The sequence below is a fragment of the Cercospora beticola genome, chromosome 1 (assembly GCF_033473495.1).
Source record: "Cercospora beticola chromosome 1, complete sequence".
Taxonomy (NCBI): Eukaryota; Fungi; Ascomycota; class Dothideomycetes; order Mycosphaerellales; family Mycosphaerellaceae; genus Cercospora; species Cercospora beticola.
In genome coordinates this window covers 2790156-2812879 of record NC_088935.1, presented here as the reverse complement: position 1 = coordinate 2812879, position 22724 = coordinate 2790156, and the positions used below count along the sequence as shown (strand labels likewise).

General features: G+C 53.2%; 12 protein-coding genes across 12 annotated transcripts; 6 read left to right on the top strand and 6 right to left on the bottom strand.

Annotated features, from left to right (window-relative positions):
• Positions 1-112: 112 nt before the first annotated feature.
• Positions 113-1575, top strand: PMI1 (Mannose-6-phosphate isomerase; the record flags this gene model as incomplete). The annotated part of the gene is made up of 3 exons (XM_023593724.2): positions 113-143; positions 203-315; positions 364-1575. 3 exons carry the CDS (start codon positions 113-115, stop codon positions 1573-1575), a joined length of 1356 nt encoding a protein of 451 aa, XP_023458864.1.
• A 498-nt stretch (positions 1576-2073) lies between these two features.
• Positions 2074-2754, bottom strand: ARF6 (ADP-ribosylation factor, Arf Arf6; the record flags this gene model as incomplete). The annotated part of the gene is made up of 3 exons (XM_023593723.2): positions 2074-2231; positions 2296-2598; positions 2661-2754. The coding sequence occupies 3 exons, from the start codon at positions 2752-2754 to the stop codon at positions 2074-2076; spliced, it is 555 nt and encodes a 184-aa protein (XP_023458863.1).
• Positions 2755-3397: 643 nt separating this feature from the next.
• RHO25_001112 (uncharacterized protein) lies at positions 3398-4703 on the bottom strand (the record flags this gene model as incomplete). The annotated part of the gene is made up of 5 exons (XM_023593722.2): positions 3398-3611; positions 3676-3789; positions 3913-3985; positions 4047-4498; positions 4552-4703. The coding sequence occupies 5 exons, from the start codon at positions 4701-4703 to the stop codon at positions 3398-3400; spliced, it is 1005 nt and encodes a 334-aa protein (XP_023458866.1).
• A 264-nt stretch (positions 4704-4967) lies between these two features.
• RHO25_001111 (uncharacterized protein) lies at positions 4968-5924 on the top strand (the record flags this gene model as incomplete). Its single annotated transcript, XM_023593721.2, has 1 exon — positions 4968-5924. One exon carries the CDS (start codon positions 4968-4970, stop codon positions 5922-5924), a length of 957 nt encoding a protein of 318 aa, XP_023458865.1.
• A 465-nt stretch (positions 5925-6389) lies between these two features.
• Positions 6390-7627, bottom strand: RHO25_001110 (uncharacterized protein; the record flags this gene model as incomplete). Its single annotated transcript, XM_023593720.2, has 3 exons — positions 6390-6410; positions 6462-6655; positions 6709-7627. The coding sequence occupies 3 exons, from the start codon at positions 7625-7627 to the stop codon at positions 6390-6392; spliced, it is 1134 nt and encodes a 377-aa protein (XP_023459413.1).
• Positions 7628-8131: 504 nt separating this feature from the next.
• RHO25_001109 (uncharacterized protein) lies at positions 8132-9577 on the top strand (the record flags this gene model as incomplete). The annotated part of the gene is made up of 1 exon (XM_023593719.2): positions 8132-9577. The coding sequence occupies one exon, from the start codon at positions 8132-8134 to the stop codon at positions 9575-9577; it is 1446 nt and encodes a 481-aa protein (XP_023459414.2).
• Positions 9578-10636: 1059 nt separating this feature from the next.
• Positions 10637-11542, top strand: RHO25_001108 (uncharacterized protein; the record flags this gene model as incomplete). Its single annotated transcript, XM_023593718.1, has 1 exon — positions 10637-11542. One exon carries the CDS (start codon positions 10637-10639, stop codon positions 11540-11542), a length of 906 nt encoding a protein of 301 aa, XP_023459419.1.
• A 202-nt stretch (positions 11543-11744) lies between these two features.
• Positions 11745-12925, bottom strand: RHO25_001107 (uncharacterized protein; the record flags this gene model as incomplete). Its single annotated transcript, XM_023593717.2, has 2 exons — positions 11745-12290; positions 12347-12925. 2 exons carry the CDS (start codon positions 12923-12925, stop codon positions 11745-11747), a joined length of 1125 nt encoding a protein of 374 aa, XP_023459420.1.
• A 374-nt stretch (positions 12926-13299) lies between these two features.
• Positions 13300-14715, bottom strand: RHO25_001106 (uncharacterized protein; the record flags this gene model as incomplete). Its single annotated transcript, XM_023593716.1, has 3 exons — positions 13300-14107; positions 14171-14496; positions 14548-14715. The coding sequence occupies 3 exons, from the start codon at positions 14713-14715 to the stop codon at positions 13300-13302; spliced, it is 1302 nt and encodes a 433-aa protein (XP_023459421.1).
• A 498-nt stretch (positions 14716-15213) lies between these two features.
• RHO25_001105 (uncharacterized protein) lies at positions 15214-17772 on the bottom strand (the record flags this gene model as incomplete). Its single annotated transcript, XM_023593715.2, has 1 exon — positions 15214-17772. The coding sequence occupies one exon, from the start codon at positions 17770-17772 to the stop codon at positions 15214-15216; it is 2559 nt and encodes an 852-aa protein (XP_023459422.1).
• A 296-nt stretch (positions 17773-18068) lies between these two features.
• RHO25_001104 (uncharacterized protein) lies at positions 18069-18920 on the top strand (the record flags this gene model as incomplete). The annotated part of the gene is made up of 1 exon (XM_023593714.2): positions 18069-18920. One exon carries the CDS (start codon positions 18069-18071, stop codon positions 18918-18920), a length of 852 nt encoding a protein of 283 aa, XP_023459415.1.
• A 636-nt stretch (positions 18921-19556) lies between these two features.
• RHO25_001103 (uncharacterized protein) lies at positions 19557-22541 on the top strand (the record flags this gene model as incomplete). The annotated part of the gene is made up of 3 exons (XM_023593713.2): positions 19557-20171; positions 20223-20501; positions 20628-22541. 3 exons carry the CDS (start codon positions 19557-19559, stop codon positions 22539-22541), a joined length of 2808 nt encoding a protein of 935 aa, XP_023459416.1.
• Between the last annotated feature and the right edge of the window lie 183 nt (positions 22542-22724).

The following is a 22724-nucleotide window of genomic DNA, read 5'->3' as shown; positions in this document are numbered from 1 at the left end:
TGACTTCTACCACATCCACCAGGGTGAAAGAAGCACGACTGCGGCGACTCTACTCCCCGGAACTGTCACAGTGTGAATCTCGTGATTCGTTTCCTCAACAACTCTGCCAACTATGCAAGTCCCACTGCTCCGGCTGCAATGCGGTGAGTGTCGAAACGAAACGTCGCAGCGGCGTTCAATATGACTGACATTGTCTTCCCAGGCTGTAACAGTTATGAATGGGGCAAGATTGGCCCAGAATCAGCAGCTGCCCGTTATGCAGCCTCGACCCCATCTGGCGATTTCTCAATTCAACAGGACAAGCCCTACGCAGAAGTCGGTACTTGTGCTCATTGATCTGCAACGAATGCTAACGCTCTGTAGCTATGGATGGGTACACATCCTTCCAATCCCTCCAAGGACCTTACCACCGGCCGCACATTGCTTGATCTCGTCCAAGACAATCAAGCATTGATGTCGACCGCCATCTCCAAGCGCTACGACCAGAAGTTGCCATTCCTGTTCAAAGTTCTGAGCATCAACAAAGCTCTATCGATCCAAGCTCACCCAAACAAGAAGCTAGCTGAGCAGCTACATGCTAAGGATCCGCAGCACTATCCAGATGACAATCACAAGCCGGAAATGACCATTGCCATCACTCCCTTCGATGGTCTCTGTGGCTTTCGACCCCTTGGCGAGATCGCCCACTTCTTGAAAAACGTTCCGACTCTGCGACAGCTTGTTGGCGAGGAAGCTGCACGCAACTTTGAGAAGACAATAACCGGCCAAGAAACCACTGACGATGGCGACAAGACCCAGCAAAACAAGAAGGCTTTACAGGCAGCATTTTCGTCCTTGATGACAAGCTCTGCGGAGGATATCGAGAAAGCAGCAACACAGCTTATCGAGCAAGCAAAATCGGAAGGCGCGGAGTTCGCCGGTTCTGGAGTCGACGCGACGTCTGGAAAAGAATTGGCGGACTTGATGATTCGTCTGGACGGCCAGTTCCCCAACGATATTGGACTCTTCGTGACGTTCTTCCTAAACTATGTCAAGCTGGAAGTCGGAGAGGCGATGTTTCTCAAAGCAGACGATATCCACGCGTACTTGTCTGGCGATATCATCGAATGTATGGCCTCATCGGACAACGTCATTCGTGCCGGCTTCACCCCCAAATTCAAGGACGTCGACACTCTGACCTCTTGCTTGACGTACTCGTATGCACCAATTTCTGAGCAGAAGATGGATCCTGTCGACTATGCCTACGTGAAGATGAACACGACCGCATACAGCTCGAACTCCAGCTCCATTCTGTACGACCCACCGATTGAGGAGTTCAGCGTTGTGAAGACAGACATAAATGCATCGGGAGGCAAGGTAACTTTTGATCCAATCGAAGGACCTGCCATTGTCATCTGCACCAAAGGTCAAGGCAAGATCAGCGTGGGCAACAAGACCGAGGAGATCAAAGAGGGACATGTGTATTTCGTTGGCGCCACTGCCGAGCTCGTGATCGAGAGCACGGGTAGTGAGCCTCTGGTCACCTTCAGAGCATTCTGTGAGCTGGATGACAAGACCACAAACGGCAATTTGTAGAACGCATGGTCAGTGTTGCGAGTGAATGTTGAACAGAGCCGAGCGAATCAAAGCGAAAAAAGCATATAGATGGTATCTCCGAAAAGCTGCTATAGTCGTACAGAACAGTTTCATGCACATTTCTAGCTGGTGGACGATCTCTCCCTTCTCTTCTAGTAGATGCGGGCAGTGTGCAGCAGATGCTCGCAACTCGGGGCAGTGACCTGTCGCGCTATTCAAATTATGCAGCAGATGCTCTTCTCATTAGTAGTACAAAGATGGGACGGGAAAATATGCAAGAAAATCCGCGGAATTGGCGGACTCTGGGGGTATCCTAATGAAGCCAGAAGTCGATCCTCATTGGTCTTCTGTTGGGGTTGCGTCTGTGACTTTGGTCTTGACTCTCTAGCCTCGCTCGCTGTTCGCAGCCGACCGGGCAGATGCTGCGACGCGGAGTTTGCGTCGTGGTATTCGATCGAAATGGAGGAAGTTGGATTCGAACGCGTGTTGCTCGGTCGCTCACTTTTGGTTGGGGACTTTGACATTGCTGCTGAGCCATGCGAGTCCTTCGAAGATTCCTTCGCCAGTGGTCGCGCAACTGGGCTCAACTTTCCAGGTGTGGTCCTTGGCGATGCGCTGCAAGTCGAGCATGTCTGAGACCTCCTTGGGTCTCATGGCTGAGAACGAAGTGTGAGTAGAATGATCCAGGCAGGCGCTGTGTGTGTGGGAAATTACACTTACCTCCAGGGATATCCTGTTTGTTGGCGAATACCAGCAGCAAAGCATCCTTCATCTCGCGATCTTGGATGATTCGAGCCAATTCGCTCCTCGCCTCTTCCATTCTGTCCCGATCATTGGAGTCGATGACGAAGATCAAACCCTGCGTCCCGCTGAAATAGTGTCGCCACAAGGGGCGAATCTTATCCTGTCCACCTACATCCCACACGTTGAACTTGGTGTTCTTGTACGTGACTGTCTCTACGTTGAAGCCGACTGTGGGGATGGTGGTCACATCGGTGTCAAGCTTTAGCTTATAAAGGATTGCTGTAGCACCACACAGGGTCAGTCGCGGGGAGAGCAGTACTCGGACGTAAGAATGGACGAACTCGTCTTGCCTGCAGCGTCGAGACCCAGCATCAACAGGCGCATCTCTTTCGATCCGAAGATCTGGTTCATGAGCTTGGAGATCTTCTGCCCCATGATGAATCGAGTCTGCGGCTCTCGCCCGCAGATGTGCGTCCAGGAGGCGTGCTGGCGAAAGCTGTATCACTGGTGGCGCTCGCGGCGGTGTCGGTACGTGGTGGTCGGCGGCCCAGGATAACGGGGGCTCAGGACGCTGGCGGCACGTGGCAGTCGTCGGAGGTTGCTGGCGCGAACGAAGACCCGGGAGGCAGGCTGCGCTGGTGAAATGCTCTGGGCGACGAGCGTGAGTAAGGTATGGCGAGACAGAGGAGGTGTTTCTCGCGGGCAGGGAGTATACAGTGCAGTACAGTAGTACAGGTGCGGCGCCCATGCGCAAGGTTTCCACTCGCGGCGATCGTCAGGTCCGAAGCCCCTGCATTTCGCGACTCGCGCAACCACCAACCACCACCACCACCACCGCCACACCATCTGCACCATCTCTCCTGCTGCATCACATCGTCTCACCATGCAGGAGTCGTCGTCGTCCTCGCCGTCGTCACATTCAATGCCTCCAACTCGCTCTCAATACGCATGCGAGCACAGCACAGCGAGCGAGGCATCCGCAGCGGCACGCAAGAAGTCCTGAATGTCGCACAACAATCTCGCGCTGTCCCGCAGAGCTAAAGCTGCAACTTGCAATTTTGGGTAGTTGTCTATCACTTCACGTAGGCTTGTTCAATGTCCGCATCACGCCCTCAAAAGCCACCAATGCCATCGCATTGGCAGGAAAGGCTCGGAGAAAGCACGGCACGAATCCGCGCCAATATCCTCGGAATCCACTCTCTCTGTATATCGCTGCGGCTGCGTCTCGCCAGCGTGGGAACCTCCGGCTCTGGTCTAACGGATCCGTCATAATCCTTTGCTTGACGACATCACTAGAGCGTTCGTGCACGATTAGATGCCGTCTCAAATATGTTTAGTAAGTGTAGGAGGACTCACGATGGGTATGAGAATATCCAGAATACTTGTGCGGAGAGTCCTCCGGCCCAGAAATTAATGGCAGGCGTGCTCATCGAAGTACGCTGCTCGAATTGCCGCGAGAATATATCATAACTGAACAAGATCAGCACTTGTGCAGGCAAGCTCTGCGGCAAGCATAAAGCTCGCACGGGTATAGCCTGAGCGCTCATCTGCTGATACAACACTCGGTACTTGCCCTCGCACCAGGATACTTACGTAGACCACCAGAAGAAGAAAGACGTGCGGAATATCATCGTCGCTAGCAAGCCGTGGTACAGTCCTCGCACTCCTATCAAGCGGAGAGACTCGGTTAGCACGTTTCCGGATGCGACTTACGCCACGATACTCACCATGGCCGCCATATATCTTCTTCGCACAGTCGATCGGCCCAGCATACTGCCTCTTCGATTTGTCGGCCTGGTACTGCACTTGCAGTCTTGCTTTGATATGCTCGACTGGTGCCGCAACGAAGGACACAGTCCATCCAGCTGCCATTCCAGCGATACCATGACCGAATGCGGGTAGCTTACTCTGCCCCAAATCAACACTCCGTTGGGACAAACGAGCCTGCTTGACAAAATACGGCTGGAAAACATTCTCATTCAAAAGCCGTCGATAGAGTGTTAGGGAGCCTAACATCAGCGAATCCATGCACATCCAGCCGATAAGAGGCGGAGTAGCGCCCTTGTAGATGCCATTGATGCCCTCTTTCCGCAGTGTCTGCATCAGGGCATCAACTGGTCCCTTGAATTGGTCATGGGTGGAAGTTTGTAGTCGTACTTTGATCGTATCAAAAGGATGGCTGGCGTGTGCATCAGTCAAGTGGGCGCATGGTTTGGAGTCCGACTTTCGTACCCGACTGCCAACTTTGTGATTCCACTGAACACGCCAGCGACGAATCCTTTCCAATTCCCGCCCTTTTGATCGACCACTGTTTCAGTAATCGCATCATTGGGAGCTATTCGCCGAGGCGGAGAAGAGTCATTCTTCACCGCATCTGCAGACATGAGGTGCGGAGTAGTGTGGAGAGCCTCGATCCAAGCATGACCTTGACAGCGGCAATCGCTGTTTCCAAGTTAGCAGAATGAAATGAGACTGATGTTGTAGTGCGAGATGTGGTTCGGAGGTAATGGGCGATCTCCGGGCTGCATCGACGGCGCCGATTTTACGTTTGGATCAGACTAAAATAATCCATCACGTCAACAACAAAACATGCCGTCTTCACAGCAGCGACCATCGAGGTCGCCGTGCACGGAGACTCCCCCACCACCATGGCCGACCACGTGAATGCAAAGCCAAAGCGTGTCGTGGACAGCGACAAGGTCTGGACGACCCTCATCACCAACACGGCTTATCTCTCCGGTCTGCTCACACTCGACGCATCGCTCAAATTCGCTGGGTCGAAGTATCCGCTCGTCGCCTTGTATACCGATACCTTCCCACCCGAGGGCCATGCAGCACTCGATGCCCGCCGAATTCCTAAGCAGCGCGTCAACTACCTGCTCCCAACGTCGTCCAAGGATTACAGCAACGACCCTCGCTTCTACGACTGCTGGTCCAAACTCACGCCCTTCAGCCTCACCGAATATGAGCGCGTCGTACAGCTCGATAGCGATATGCTGGTGCTACAGAACATGGACGAGTTGATGGACATTCCACTCGACGGTGCTGATCGCGCAGGATTGGGAGACCGGGTCTTCGCAGCCAGCCATGCCTGTGTCTGCAATCCGCTGAAGAAACCACATTACCCCAAAGATTGGATTCCTGAGAACTGCGCTTTCACTTCCCAACATTCGACCCCGGATGCTGCGCAAGAAGCCGGAGCACCACCTGCTGCGGGTCTCGCGATGCCAAATGGCGGCCTGCAGGTGGTCGTACCGTCAAATGATGTGTACAATCTGATTCTGAAGCGTCTTGATGACCCTTCGATCATGCAATATGATTTCGCAGATCAATCCTTGCTAGGAGATTTGTTCTATGGGCGCTGGGTCGCTTTGCCATACACCTACAATGCGCTCAAGACGTTACGGTGGAAAGGCGTGCACGACGCAATATGGAGAGACGATAGGGTGAAGAATGTGCATTACATCTTGAGCCCCAAGCCTTGGGATGAGAGCGAGGAGGATAAGAAGAATGAGAAAAGGGATGGCGCCAATCAGTGGTGGTGGGACATCAATGTGAAGAGGTTGGAAAAGGAGAAGAAGGAAGGCATCGATGATGGATTTTGAGGGAACTCGGACGACAGATAGAGGCCATCTAGTGCCTGTGAGGAAGGCTTCGCCATACGACCTCCAGCATATTCCCACGAATGGCTTATATCCGCGAAGGAAAGGGTAAACACCTGATGCTCGACCCCATTGCTCAGCACCCTCACTTCGCGGAGACTCGCTGTTGAGGTATCTGTGGCCTGGCAGCGTCTGCGGATGTTGCCGAAGCTGGGTTACCCCTTCTGCTGTTTTTCTGCATCGGCCTGAATGCGGTTCCACCAGGACGCTGCGCGCTGGTAGCCTCTGCACGAGTAGGTGATACAGCGAATGTCTCTAACTTTGACTGCAGTGGGGGCCGACCATTTTGTGATGCGGTCAGCGAAAATTTGAACCCACGAACAAACGCAAGCAACCCCTCGCTATGCTCTATGCTATATATGCCCTCGCCGGGGCGCCGAGACTCCACGCCAATACACTGCATATGCCTCATTCGTTGTAGTGGTATACCTGTGGCTGCGTTAGTATGTCCGTGGTAAAGAAGGAATAGGAGGGACCGACAAAATAATTGGGCAGTCCCCATGACTTCCAGCCCAGCCTACGGGCCATTTTAGCAAAGCCCTCGGTTTCAATCAAGTGGTAAAATGGGAAAGGCGGAAACATTGCGCCGTCCCTGTGAACATCTCCCTTGACGAGAAGAGCAGTGCCGCCAACTCCGTCCAATTCCATTTCCTTTTGCGGGTCTCCGTTGAGATCTGAAATACCCAGCGTCAGTATTCGCACGCAGGACACAATTGATGATACTCACCAGCCAGTTTCGCCATGAGCGATCTGTACGTAGCCATTTCGGCGTAGCCCTCGAGCAGAATCTCATCCGGGCCCATTTTATCCGCGAGCCCCTTCGCAATCTCCGAGTCCTGCCAGCTGTTGTAGTCGTAAGGTCGGACATCTTGCGCATCCTTCTCTTTGTTATAATACCGCTGATAGCAATTTGGCACGATGATGGGCTTATCGTGTGACGCCAGATCTTGAATCAGGCTCGGCGGTGTCTCTACAATGTCGCTGTCCAACCATAATACCCAAGATGTGGTGGGGCCCAACGTGGTGAAGAGTAAGCTGTTCCTTGCCTTGCTCATGGCAGCCCGTCGCTCTTTCTGTGCAGCCATGGCATGCCGCTCCGACTCGGTCTGGGCGGTCGGTGGTTCGCTGTCCTGTCGCAAAATGGTGATAGAGGCAAAGCGATTCTTATTCGTCGGCGCCTGTGTTTTTGATATCCTATCTTGTAATTGTTGCGTTGCTATGTTGCCTTCACGGCCCTTGGGTATAATGAAACCCAGAGAAATTAAATCATGAGGATATGACAGCTTGACCAGATTGTCCCAATATTCCTGGTAGAAGCGGGCCAGAGGGGTCAGGATGAGGATGGACTCGCGGTTGCCTATGGGGTCCGCGGTCGCGGTCACGTTGTTCATGTGATAGTGCACCACGGGCGGCGGAGGTGCTACTTCGTTCGGGCCCAAGCTGGCAGGCTTGCGAAAGGGCAATGAGGGCGGAGACAGCGCATTCGATGCGGCGTCTTTACTTTTTAGCAGTTGCCGCGGTGCAGTCGATATCGAGGGCATCGTGGTGCTATCGCCAAAGAGGAACCACAGAAACCCGACTCCCAGCATCGCCGAGAGCACATAGGTGATGGTGTGATTCCTCCGTAATGAGCGTGAGACGGCCATGGCGGAGACGGAGGGGGGGTTCGTGAGCGGCTGCGGCGGTGGAAGCAGTCTGCCGGTGCGGACCAGCGCATCGGCTTGCTGTGGTGGCGGCGGGCGATATGTGCGAGGAGGATGTCGAGGCTGTACAGCAGAGCAGCACACTTCCGCTCGGTGGTGAGAAGTGGAAGAGCACAAAGTGTCTCGAATAGAGTTGCGCTAGCGTACAGGGGCACGGAAGCGCGTCGAGAGCGTCATCACATGAAACAGACATTGGCTATAAATCCATCTGAAGTCCACCAACCCTCCTCCGACGACACCACCGGCCCCAGCTGCAACACCGCCAGGCAGCGTCCCATGCTTCTCTCTCCCACCATCACAAGGCCCACGCGAGCTGCGACATGGCGGGCACTGGTCCAGCATCCCCGCCATTCGCCGCGAAGGTGCCTTAGTGCAGCGGTGCGTCTGCAGCAGAGCACAGCGTCAGGACTTCCGCACCCTCACCCCTCGACCAGCCATGGCGTCTTCATGGGCACTGTTGCTGCTCCATCCTCCCAGGAAACCAGCATCGACGAGATCATCGCCAAAATAGAACCTGCAGCTCGCGGCAAGCCTGTCCAAGTGAGCGCGACGCCATCCCTGCTGTCTCTGCTCGTGTCTTCGTCGTTCGCGAGGCATGCGCTAGACCCAAACTTCCCTTTGAAAGTGTTGCAGCGCTTCTCTGCCAATCCTACTGCCTCAAAGCCACTCGATGCCGTCGTTGCCGTGGTCGACCGATTGCCCGCGCCAGGAGGTCCCCCGTCTGGCGTGGAAGGCATTGCATATGCCCTTGTCACTGACCCGCTGCAATCACTCCTTGAGGCGCAAACGCCACTGCAGTCGAGCACTACCAAGCCAGGCTCGATGTCGTTCGCGATGAGGCATGGTGATTCTTGTCGCGTAGATGCTCAGCTTCCGCTGGCGCAGACCATTTTTACCACCGGAATGCCATCCACCTTGCTCCACATACGATATCAATTTGATCCACTGAGTGGACAGCTGCGTAAGCAGGCTTCTCAGCGCCTGGAATCTGCTCACATCAGCTTGCCAGACACGCTTGGCCAAGGAAACATAAAATTGCAAGCGCAGTTACTGCCGCTCACGGTCCCACGACAGGTTGTCAGCTCAATGGGAAACATTGTTAGAAAGCTAGCTGCGCCAGAATCAGGCTCAAAGATCATCTCGGCTTCGCAGGAACTGGAAGCTGCTGTGTCCAGCTATTTCGCTAGCAAGCAAAAAGCTCCTGAAGCGGTTCAGGTGTGGGCACTCATCCTTCCTCCGGAGCTAGGTGATCCTCGTGCTGCCGCGGAAGCTTTATCTACAGCGCTGCAAAGGCTTGACTCCAAGTCAATCGAAGGTATTTGGGCTGCCGATGGCTCGCGCGGATTGATGAGCTCGTCGCCACGTGACGATTTGCTTCCTACCCTCGTCTCAGGAGCCAGACTGTGTAGGGTCTTGTCAGGGGGCGGAGGCTGGGGAAAGAAAGCCGGTCTGTTGAGTCTCGACCCAGATTCACAATACAGCACGCGTGAACTTCGCAGAGATCAAGGATGGGATTTCACCTTCGACGGCGATAGCGCTGAAGAGATGCTCGCCAGTGGACGAAAGCAAGCTTTGGGCGAAGTGACCCGTGAGGGCGAGAGCATTGTGTTTTTCCTAGTCACCCCGAGCGAATGGGAAACGGGTTCCAATGCGGACTTGGTAGACGATGTACGTCACAAGGAGCCCGGTGACATCGTGTTCGGCGCGCTCCCTGCCAGCGTCGAATCTGATCAGACTTCGGAAAGAACTTCACAAGTGACACACCACAACTGGCGCTTTGGTGCGCTGAGCGAAGGAGGTCTGGCCTTGACCATTGCAAAGGATGGTACGCCGGTTACACGAACGAAAGCAGATATCCCTTATGCAAGACTCAACATCAGCGGCACCGGGTAACTGATGCCAATGTTGGTGACCAAACAGCTGCAACGACAGGCTCACTGCTCGCCGTCCACGTTAGCACACAGTCTTGGGAGAAGCCTAACGACGCATTCCCTTTACCGTCGTTGCCGCCACAGAGCGGGCAGACACTTCTACTTCTACTCGAACACCGCGCCCTCCGGATTGGTCGAGGACTAGGAAATATTGCTTGTCACCAGTGAGCGGCCCAGTACGCATGCTACCGACCAGCATCGAAGAATCATGGCAGACGACGTCGAGAACCTCCGACACTTAGCATCAAACCTTGCTATTTGCATGTGACGAGTCCCATGAAAGACATATACTTCAGAAGTTTCACTCTGGTGGGTCGAATGCAGTCCAGTTTCCAGATGTGCCACTTTCGGTCTGGATTGAAGAGGTCTACTCAAATGGAGGCACGTGTACCTGCTGAGGACGCATAATGCTGGTGATCTATCACTGATATCAAAATACTGAAGGGACGCGAGAGGAACACTCGAGAGATGCATCAGGAGAATCAAGATCGATATAACTCCGCAGTCGTACGGTGCTATTGGCCCGGAATGTGGAAGTCCACTGCGATTGATTCAATGTTCTCTTGACATCAGGAACAGCAACCACCGCTGCAGGACGAAGGGTTAATTCACTGGTTTCATAAACCAGGAAGCTGTATGAGCATAGTGTATGCAGACCGCCACAACCATGGTCATTGGCTCGACAACCAAAGACGACATAGATATGCAAAAGGCGTTTGGGATGATACTCCGCACAATTGGTCGCACACGTAGAAGTCCATAGAGCCTTGAGGACCACTCGTCACGTGTTGACGCGTTAGAGTAAGTTAGAGTAGAACTTAACAGCCTCGGTTCAGGTGCGATACCCACTTCGCTTCACCCGCGGCTGCAATCACCACCATGTCAGTAGTTTCGACCGCATACATAGTCCACTGTGATTGGAGAACAAGGAGCAGACGGTAGTAGTGTACACTTCCAACTTCTCTTGAATCCGTATGATTTCCATCACGTCGCCAATAGCACATCCGCAAAGCTAAACACAATGTCGGACTATCCTCAAGTCCTACTCTTCGACATAGGCGGCGTCTGCGTGCGTAAGAACAGCTGCGCGGAGGTTTGGAATGGCAAGCGAATATACTCTAACAGCTCCCAGGTCGTCTCACCATTTCAGGCTATTCTTGATTACGAAAAGTCCAAAGGCATACCGCTAGGATACATCAACCACGCCATCTCCGCATCAGGACCCACCGGCGCCTGGTCCAAGATCGAACGCGGCGACATCCTCCTCGACGCCGAATTCTTCCGCCTCTTCAAAGCAGACCTCTCCAATGAGAAGCGCTGGCGCGAATACTACGCTCGTTCAATCGCCAAAACTCGCAATGTGAGCAAAGGACAAGCTGCAGAAGAAGCAGCATACCAAGTCCCACCAGTCCCAGAAATCGATGTCGAATGGCTGTACTGGCGAATGATGACAGTCGCTCGAGAGCCCGACCCGTACATGTGGCCGGCTCTGCAAAAGTTACGGAAAGCCGCAGATGGAGATCGCAAAGGAAAATTGATACTGGGTGCATTGAGTAATACATCAATTTTCCCGCCTGGACATCCGCTCACGGATGAGACTACGCCGGAGGGCAAACAGAATAAGGAATTGAAAGGCGTGTTTGACATTTTTGTTAGCTCCGCACATGTTGGGTTGAGGAAACCTGATGAGGAGATTTACAAATATGCGATTACGAGATTACATGAGCATGTCAAATTGAATGAGCTTGGGAAGGGCGTGAGACCACAAGACATTACCTTCTTTGACGATATTGGGACGAATTTGAGGACGGCGAAGAAGCTTGGTATGAAGACTGTGAAGGTGCAATTGGGCAGAGCAGATTTGGCTGTTAAAGAATTGGAAAAGATTACGGGGTTGTCATTACTGGAAGGTAAATCGAAGCTGTGATGGCTGACGAATACCATGAGTGTATAGACGTAGCGATAGAAATATATTCCATCAGACGTGAAAGTGCTTGTGCAATCCACTGAGTTACCTTCCGTCCTGCAGCTCGCGTTCGTCGCCCATCTAAGGCCGATCACCCGCGAGATCTCCATGCCAATGAGAATGATCGTGCAGTTGCTACTGGATCCGAAGCGGCGACGATGAACTATACATCTTGTACAGGTTTATGTGAACTGCACGAGAGCAATATATACATTTTGTGCTTGCTTGCCCAGATCAAGATCGTAAGCAAGGCCAGCAGAACAAGAAGTACAACTACGAACCTTCTCCAAATTGATTCAGGAGTCGTAAAATTCGATTGAATAATCATTGGAATGAGATCCCCACTTCCAGCCTGCGGAAAATCCATTGCAACGATGCCCAATCGTCGCTTTCCAGGGCGTAGATTTAGATAGTTCCGCAGCCTTGGATTGATGCCTTCTTCCCAGTGGAAGCCATAGTATCCACCAATGGCAATGGCCCGCGGCGTCAACTGATAGTACAGATTGAATTCGAAAGCACTGGTGAAGTTGATGTACCAGTGATCCGGATCTAGATCACTCGTTGCTTTCTCTAACAAGCCGGATACGTCTCCGCCTTTACTGGTGATCAGATTTGGCAGGGAGAGGGGTTCTGAGAAGCTGTAGTGATCTTGGATGGTGAGTTGAACTTCATGCTGCGTGTGGATTGTGAAGGGTGTACTGGGGTTATCCTGCAATCATTAGATTCATTCGCACATGATGGTACATGGAGTTGAGATGAACTTACCTGCCATGCAGTAACATCAATACCAAACGCCATAAGTCTCGGAACGTTGTAGCGTCTCAATAGTTGAATTTTGCCTCTCAGCTCTCCGACACAGGGCGTAGTGTTAGCTGTGCGCCAGCGCTCAGGTCGTGCCGAAATATTCTCATAAATCGCTTGCGCGAAATGCATACTGGATTGCTCCGCCTTTCTGTCTTCCTTGATTTGCACGACCAGTCCTTCTGTCAAATGCTCGTCCAACCATTCATACAGTACGCGCAATACATCGTGGAGTTTCAGCCGTAAGAGGTACGAGCCATGGACCATCTCCGCAACATCGTGCACCAAACCACAACGGAGGTCAAAGTATCGAATGCCAGAATCAAGCTGTTGTGCAAAGTCCATGTTTTGTGTGGCGACGAATGGCCATGGTTGCGTGTACGCTGCAGAGTCGTGGGTGCCCGGGATTGAGAGTGATGATACTGGGGCCTCATCATCCAACTTGGACATCCAGGAATCCTCTACCCGGCGCACGCGGTCCGTTCGAGAGCAGTACAGCCTGCGCTTCTCGTCCAGGCACAACTTCAGGTTGGCGCTGTCCATAGTTCTTGTTGTGGAGTGGTATACCCCAGTCAATGTCTTTTCTTCAACAGAGATGCAGTCAACGCCGGTCCGTTGCTCCACGCAGCGTTCTGATCTGCTCCCATGGCGCACTATCTCGGTCTGACTAAGACATTGAAGGTCGTGTTGTGTGAGGTGTAGAAGAGCGGAAAGCACAGGTCTGCTGATCGGCAAAGTCGTCCATTTCCACGCGCCACAAAGCCACGAGCAAAAGTCGAGGTACGGATATCAAGCATGAAGCAGGCAAGCAGGTTTTCTCTTTCTCCACGACAAAATTCTTATACAGATTGAACGAGCATCGCATACCGGACGTGTAAACTTGATACATAGGGCTGACTTGTCAATTGGTCGCTATACTACAATTTCCATCCTCGCCTCTTAGCAAGAACAGTTTCTTGCCTGACAGCCAAATCGCTGATAATTTCTTCCGAACCTCCTCCCACAACCATCATTCTCAGATCGCGACTCATTTGTTCCACAACAGCGCCTGGACCTCCCTTCTGATACCCAGCTCCTCCAAAGACCTGCTGCGCTTCGCGGTTCGCCATTTCCTGAATTCGTCCTCCTTGCACCTTGGCCAATGCTATTCTCCCTGCCACATCCGGATCCTGCCAACCATACGGCGAGACTTGAACAGCATATGCGATCTGCTCAAGCCAAGCCCAGTGGCTCTCGATATATCTCGCCAGGGTCGAGAACTTGTGAGCGATGATTTGGTTCTCGATCAATTTCTTCCCAAACGTCTCACGCTTGTTCGCGTAGTCGAATGCGTGCGCTAGGCAAGTCCTGGCTTTCCGGTTGCAGCCCACGGCCATGATATACCGCTCTCTGTTGAAGTTAACCATGATCACTTTGAAGCCTTCGTTCTCTTTTCCTAAAAGGTTTTCTACTGGCACTTTCACATCATCGAGCTCGACTAGTGACGCGCCTCCAGCTTTTTGGCCGCTATTGGGTATTCTTCTCATTGAAACGCCAGGTGACTTCACATCTATCACGACCACAGAGATACCCTTCAAGCCGGGTCCGCCGGTTCGCACTGCGGTGGTCATATGTGTTGCCCAGGGAGCACCGGTGATCCATTTCTTCCAGCCGTTGACGATATAGAACTTGCCATCCGGCGTCTTCTCAGCTGTTGTCTGAATATTGGCCACGTCGGAGCCGCCACTTTGCGTCGAAGCAAACATTAGCATAGTAGCGTGATAGAATATGCTGACGACAAATACTCACCTAGGCTCCGTGATACCCAAGCAGAAAGACGTTTCTTGTGTGAATAATCCTGGTAGCCACTTTTGTTTCTGTGCCTCCGTGCCATGATGGATCACTGGCGGAATGCCAATAACCGATCCGCCGCCCAGAGAAGATGTGACACCACCCTCAACTCGTGAAGTTTCGTCGGTCGAGATCAGCAAATGGAAAGCGTCTAGCTTGTCGACAGGAATGCCTCCAGGGAACGGAATATCTTTAGGCCTGTATTGGATTGGGACATCCGAGAAAGCGAATCCTGACTTAGCCCATTGAAGTCGGCTTGGTTCTGGTGCGCCTCCAGCTTCTTCCTGCTGACAGTCAGCACAAGACTCCTAAGGCTGAACAATTGATGGCCGCACCCAATCTAATGCATCAGGTAGAATGTGCGTGTTCACATATTCGCGGAGAGCATTTCGATACTTCTTGTGTGACTCGTTGTAATATGGCGATGGAATGCCATGAGACCACGCAGGCTCACTCCATGGTGCAAGGTTGCCAAAGGCCCGTTCGCTCTGCTGTTTGGACATTGCAGCGAATCCTGGTCGGATCAATGTCGTGATCACTGATTGTCGAGCACAATGCTTTCAAAGCGTGATGTTGCAGCCTGTCCGAGCTGTCTTTGAACGATGATTGTCGATGATCAAATGATACTCAGTCAGACACTCCGACGGGTTATGTGTACATCAAGTACTGTAGACAATATGCAACCACGCTAGCGCGTAGGATCAGGACCTGGGGTTCGGCGCGGAGGCACATGTGCAGCAGTCAGCAGCCGAGGCTCGAATTTCTGTCATAAGCTTCGCGAGTCGCTCTCCCTTGGAAGACAAGACTTCGATGATCACTACATGACCTTACCGGACAACCGAAGCACTACATGACGCTTGATCACTAGAGAATTAGCACTGCGAGGATGATGATACCGCGATTCGTTGCTGTTGGGAAATACATCTCTGGTTCAGACTGCACTCGTGTGCCGGAAAGCATGCTATGCATTGAACCTGCAAACAATGTGACATAACGCTACGCTATGCAAGTTCGTCGTAATCCTCGTTCCATCCCAGTGCGTCGTATATGGAGGGTTTGTTCCTCATTCCTGGGCTCTCGAGTCCAATCCCGGAGTCGTCATGCTGATCCGACAACGCTAGAGAAGTATGGCTCGTAGTCCCAAGGCGCGCGAGTTCTGTGCCCTGTTCTGCCAGAGGGGTCTCTGTAAGTGCGGGCATACGTAGCGGACGTAGTGGAGTCGCTGATATAGGTGCGCTACGACTGAGTGTTGGCGACTCTATCAGTGTACCGGGCGCTCGAGCAAGGCCAGATGGCATAAATCTCGCAAAGCCGCGGGACGGCGTCTCCGCAACGTCTTTGTGTCTATCTCTATGGCCGGTTTGTGGAACAGCAAAAGTGCTGCCCGGCACATATGCGTCGGCAGCGTTACCGATGGCTGACGAAGGCACTGCTGTCGTCGAACCAGACCGTACTTCCGGCATATTGTGCGACTGACGGCGGCCAGCTGGTGTCGCTTTTACATGTCTGGGCGTGGCAGTGATCCTGGTGCTGTCCTTGGCCGACATGCTGCGTTGTGTTTGCGACTTTGTCGGCTTGCTCCTGGCCAGTGCTCGCGCGAAGCTCTCATCTGCATTCCTGGCCGTCTCTTCCGTCGCAAGTGCTCTGTTCGGTTTCCTTATACCATTGAGCGCATCCTTCAAGATTTTCTCCTCAAGGTCCTTGTTCTTGCGGATCTTTGCCTGGTTGGCCTGCGACATTGCCGACAAGTCTATCTGTCGATGCTTAGCGGTATAGTGATCAAGACCAGTCGGTTTCTTTCTGGACACTGTTGCGGCAGTCTTAGCGGCCGCGATATCGTGCAGAGATGGGGTCTCGCTCCTCTCCCTTTTGATGAGCGGAGCCAGTGCATCTTTGTCCGTAGAGGAGCGCATCAGAGCAGGAGGCTGCCTTCCAACGTGGTTCAAAGTGTCAGTAGACGTGCGGCCGAGCGGCTTCCTAGGTTTCTTTTCAGGCGGCTGGCGGACAGTGGGTTCACCAGGCTTCCGTGGTGCCTTCACTGAACTCTTCTCGCGCGGCCGTGAAGCACTGGGCCCGCCGAGCTTCTTGCTGACAGAGTTCGCAATATCGAAGATGCGAGAGGCAAAGAAGGGTATGATAACCTCAGCGGCAAAGGTCTTGAGTTCATCCTTTGTGTCCGCATTAGCGCTGCAGCTCTCACCATCTTTCGTCTTCACTGGCGAAGCTTCAACGGTGTGGAAGATGTTCAGTCGTTCGACGAGAGTGTCCAAGCTGGCATGAGCATCGATCTCCTTCTTCTTCCGTTGCTTCTTATCTTTTGAGCCAATTTCACCATTGTTTCCAGGCGGATCCTCGCTCCGCACTGCGATGGGAGGATCTTCAGAACATGCTGCAGCAACTTGTTCTAGAGCCAGAACCTCCATGGCCACTACAACTTGCAGTAATGTCTCTCGGTTGCGCACCACTTGCAAACGGCGCTTCAGCAGAGCCTCATTCGTCTCGTTCGTCAGTGGTGTTTGCATGTCCTCATCGTGTTTTCGCCACCATCCCTCGATATATTCCTTCTCGTCCACGAATAAACCATGCTTGTCACGCTTCGATCGCCACTTCTTCTTCCTCCGTGACTTGGACAGAGTAGTAGGCGTGTCTAGTACAGAGATATCTTTGACAATGCCGGCCAGGACATCGCGGAACTTCTTATCCATGCTGGTGGGGTTCAGCATGGCTCCACGCAGGAAAGCAATGAGGGCTGCTGGTTGCGAAGATAGTGCAGCTCGTGCTCGCGCAAGAGGTCCCTTGACGAAGTATGCCAGCGTCGTCCTCGACAGGTATAGAGCGTCCAGATAGTGTTTCGACAAGTCCTCCAAGGTCTGCTCAAAGTTCGCCGTCGGTATCACTTCCGGGACGGGCGCTTCTATGCACGCTAAAGATTCCTGGTCTGCCAGTGGTACCTCTTCTCGAACGAAAGGCGAAGGACCTTGCGGCTGCATCGAAAGCTTCGGAATCTGCTCACTGGCGTACGTGGAACAGGATGGTGCGCCCACTGCGGCCGTCGCCCACCATGACTGGTCCTTGCCGCCTGATTGAGGTACACATCGCTTCTTAGCCGGGGCGCCAGCTTCTGTCTCAAGTGGAGGAAGAGCGAGTAGCTCCTCAAGGGCGACGGATCTCGTCAGACGACACAGAGCATATTTACGAGTCTGCACACGTTCAATGGTGTACAGCGAATGGTCCGCTTCATCCTCCACCAGCAGAAGAGCGGTATTGTTGTAGAATTCTTGACCGGTCTCGAGCAGGTGGACATGGGCGGTGAACAGTCGGCGACAGTCCTGAGCAGGGTCAAGGTATGCTATCGGCAGCTGGGCACGCGACAACAGACATTGCGGCGTGAGGACGAGGGAAGGCGTTGGAGCATCGGCAGTACAGGCGTGCACAATGATGGGCCGGCGGTCAATGTCGATTCGGGAGTCGTCGAGCTCGTCTCGCCGGCGCTTCTGCGGGGTGGTAATGGGAATAGCAGTGGTGGTGACGGGGAAGGCGGCGTCATGAGAGACGGACATGTTCCATGCAGTGCTGCATGGTGCGTGGTGGAGCGGAGGAGAGCAGAGCAGCGTGGACAGAAACAGGCGCGTCGTGCCGGGTCGACGCGACATGCCAAGCCTCGTCCCCACGATCGTCATCACCCGCCGCGGGCCAATGTCATCAGCAGAGGTCATGTCAGAAGGAGCTGCACTGCTGCAGGTCAGCTGCCATGCAGCAGGAGCAGCAGGCCATTGTAGCTACGCTCGTGCAGTCTCCCAAACCACGTCCACCGTAGCCGTCTCATCCACCTCACGCACACGCTCTGCCACCGCCCATGGCCTGTTCCCCCTCATCCAGCACCACCGCCACCAGCAACTCCATCCCATTGCCACCGCCGTTGCTGCGTCTGCCGCTCGAGCTGCGCCAGCACATCTACTCGTACCTGTTGCCGCGCGAGAACGTGTCGCATCCGCTACCCTCGGTCGGCATCACGTCCGTCGATCACCGTCCACCTTCGCGACCGCTCCTAAACATCCACCCTGCCCTGACTGCCGAGATCCTCGACTACTTCTACTCCATTTCCACGTGGAAGCTGGTCTTCAGCCATGCCTTCAACTTCTTCCGTGTTGATCCGGATCTGCGGAAACTGGAGCAAAGTTCCAGCCTGCGATTGATCACGAAAGTCGAGCTCGTCTTCTTTTGTGACGTCCTGCTCCTCCAGAGCTACCCGAGCTTTGGCCTGGAGTCATTCTGCACCGAAATCAAGCGCCGGGCGACCAGAGCATGTCAAGTCTTGTCGAATGCCACTCACTTACGGACAGTGGTCGTGAGCTGGTGCGATTCGACCAACACTGGCAGATGGTCTCAAAAGAGCGACATCATCGCAGCGCTGCAGGTTTTGGATACCCAAAGTCCTGGCCTGCGCTTCCAGATTGGCAGCGTCAGTGCCGATGATGTAGATGAAGAGCAGTTCGCCATGGCCCTGCAGAATGTCCTGGGCGTAGGGCAGAGGCTTGACACTGTGCATCGTGGCCCTGATCCTGCTTCGGAGCTGAGAATGTTAGCTTTCGACGTACGACAGGAAAGGTTGAAACTCCTCTCGCAACCTGGCGGGTATCCCGAGCAACGCATGACGAGGAACGGCTGGAGGGCTGCACCGTCCTCTCTTCCACCCACTCGCGAATGACTCTCCAGAGCGACAGCGTAAGGAGCGATTTGCATCACGATGCCATCAACATCATGCGGAACTCATGCGCTTAATTTCAACCCCATTGCATTCTGAACTGTCATCGGGCTCGTTCTGTCGAGGCATCCGAAACACTTGAGTATCCATATGCCTCGAGGGGAGAACGAGTTGCTTCATCGTGGCCATCTTCGGAGCATCAAGCAGAATTTAGGTCATTTCTCGACGAACTCCTCTGGGTAATATGTCGACACGGCATTCATGGAGGACTTTTTCGGTATGATATCGGCGGCGAGGAATGCGAACGGAACAGTGTAAACGTGCCAGCAAATTTCGGTGTTGTAATTGGGACAAACCCAGAAAACCATCGGCAAACAGTAGCGCAACTTGGGGGTTGTGCTCTCCGAGCTTCTTGTGGTACTTCGTGGGCCTGTTCCATCAAAACCCGTTCAAATTTCAGCTTATGCTTAATCAATAAGCACATGAGTCTCCGCTATTCTAATGCAGTTGTCTCATCCCAACTTCACCGTCCTGGTGGCGCCATTTCCGTGCCAACATACGTCTTCTCGCCGTCAATATAATGCAGATGCACATTTGAACGGAAACCTGACCACCTCTACAAGCGTTCCATAACCTGCAATGGACAAGGCTGAGGCTTGGGATGGCCTTCCCAGCTACAGCACTGCTGTGCATGGCCATCGACGAAGAGCTATACGCCGAATGCTGAGATACGCAGCATTTGCTTGTGTAATCTACCTTCTATGCCTCAAGTGGCCTGTGCCTCGCCAAACACACCCATCACATCTTCTCTCCGCCGAAAAACTGGAACAAGATTATGCTACATGTACCAAGCTGCGGACCACGCCAACATATCCGACCGGGCATCGTAACGCCAGTGCTCGATATGTCCCTGGCACCCGACCAGTCTTGATACGCAACGCGACGGTCTGGACTGGCGAGCCGGATACTGACACTGGAGAACACATCTGGACTGCGCTAGATGTACTCCTTCAAGATGGTCTCATCAAGCAGGTCAGCGCACATATCGCGGAAGAGGATTTGCCCAAAGACTACGATCTTATTGATGCCAAAGGAACACAAGTCACTGCTGGAATCATTGATATGCACTCACATACTGGAGTTGATTCATTGCCGGGACTCAACGGAAACGGTGATGTAAACGAGCTATCAGAGGACATAACTCCCTTCGTTCGCAGCCTCGATGGATTCAATCCCCTCGATCATCAAATCCAGGTAGAACTTCCCATGTGCTGTTATATAAAATGCACTAACTGAGGTCTACAGGTAATCAAATCTGGTGGCGTAACCACATCCTTGATTCTACCCGGCAGTGGCAACAACATTGGAGGCGAGGCCTTCGTGATCAAGCATGCCGTGGGAAAGCCTGATGGTCGACCAGAATTGAGCATCAAAGACTTGCTTGCGGACCCGGAGAAGCACCATCGATACATCAAGATGGCATGCGGCGAGAACGCCAAAAATGTATATGGCCAAGTCGGAAGAAATTTTGGTCCCTACAGCAGATTGGGAGAGGCATGGTATTTTCGTCATGCTTTTGAACAGGTATGTCAGTTATTAGCCTACGGTCTCGCTACGACACTAGCTTGTGGCTGCGATCATTGACGGATAACATCCTACTGCACAGCACGGCAGTGCTGTGAGCCTTACATTTTACTGATCAATTCCCAGGCTGCAGCTCTCAGGGATTCACAAGACGAATGGTGTGCCGCAGCGGATGCCATTGGTGTCCAGAACATGGAATCTCATCTGCCGCAGAACCTCAAATGGGAGACTCTGGCCGCCGTACTACGAGGCCAAGTCATGGTCAACACCCATTGCTACACAATTCCCGACCTCGAATCATTTATTGGCTATACCAATGAGTTCAAGTTCCCTGTCAGGGCATTTCATCACGCGCACTCGACTTTCCTGATCCCGGAGGTGCTGAAGCGAGCATACGGAGGCCGGGCTCCAGCTGCTGCGCTCTTTGCAGACAACATGAACTACAAAGCAGAAGCCTACGTGGCGAGCGAGAAGGCTGGAAAGATACTTCACGAGGCTGGCATCACGCCCGTGTACGTAAGTGACAACCCCGTTCTGAATGCACAGCATGTGTTATTCGAGGCTGCCAAAGCATATCGCAATGGGCTACCGTATCATGTTGCTCTAGCAGGCGTAACGAGCGCCTCTGCAGAACTCCTAGGTCTTGCTGAGCGTATTGGCAAGGTCAAAATCGGATTGGACGCTGACGTTGTTTTATGGGACTCTGACCCGCTGGGTGTCGGAGCCACGCCATTACAAGTCTTTATCGATGGGGTACCACAGTTCAAAGAGCCGATTGAGCTCGAAAAGCCTCTCAGTCCACCACTGGAACCATCCACTAGCCGGGATCTGGAAGACAAGCCCAAGGAAGTACGCAATATTGTCTTCACGGGCATTTCAAAGATCCAGATCCCTGGGCAGGAGCAAGCAGCCGACGCTACTGTCAAAGATTTCCAGCTGGTCGTGGCAGATGGCAAGATCGCGTGCATTGGTCAATGTCAGCACAAGATATCCGCAGACAGCACTATCGTCGCACTGGAGAACGGATATATCACTCGCCCTCTGACCGCATTCGGTAGCCTCCTTGGACTCGAAGAAATTGCCGCCGAGAAAGCCACGTCCGATGGCTCACTTGACCAAGATTCCTTCTCAGCCGCCATCGACGGACTACGACTAGATGGCAGAAACTTAGCTGCCGCTTACAATCACGGTGTGACGAGAGGTATCACAGCTCCCAAATTCGGCAGCTCTCAACACAAAGGCCTGAGCATCGCATTTCGCACTGGCGCCAAAAACCCTCTCGAAGAGCATGCAGTCATCCGTCAACACGTTGCGCTCCACTATCCTTTGACATCGAACATCAAGCGAGGAAAGACGCCTACCATCTCCACGGCCATCGCCGAGCTGAGATCGAAACTCCTTGACGCACTGACTCCAGCCACGACGGACGACGAGAAAATCTCACCAGAATCTGCGGCACTGGCACAAGTGGTGAACGGCACCCTCCCACTAGTCATCGACGTCCACTCCGCCGATACCATCGCCGCCCTACTGCGCGTAAAACACGAAATTGAACAAGCAATCTCCACAACCAAACATTCTTCCACTAAAATCCGCGTCATCATCCTCGGCGGCGCAGAATCACACCTTCTCGCCAAAGAATTGGCAGCAGCCAAAGTCGGAGTCATCCTCGCCCCTCTCTTTAGCTACAGAGAAACGTGGGAGCAACGCAGAGCATTGACCGGTGCGCCACTCACGAATGGCACAGCCGTGGATGTGTTACACGCCGCCGGCGTCAAAGTTGCGATTGGTGTAAATGAGGATTGGGAGGCGAGAGATTTATCTCTGCAAGCTGGGATCGTGCACGCGAATAGCGGCGGCAAGATCAACGAGACGGAGGCCTGGGGTCTGGCATCGACGGCCATTTATGATATACTTGGCATCGAAGAGAAAGAAGACGATGTCGATGAGTTTGTCGTGTTCGAAGGCAACCCGCTGCAGATCAATAGTCAGTTGCGGGCAGTAGCTGATGGACGGGGTATTGTGAGTGTCTGGTCCTAAGATGTAGTCGAGCACATGGGCTCCAGTTGCACTCGTGAGCCTGAAGATCATAGTTCCAATCATTGCCTCATCTAGCCATACGCTATCTACGCTCCAACAACAGGGTATCTATTGAGTCGCCGCACGCCCTGAAAATGCTGAATTTCCCTCAACGGCTTTTTTGAAAAGTGTCTCATGAGCATG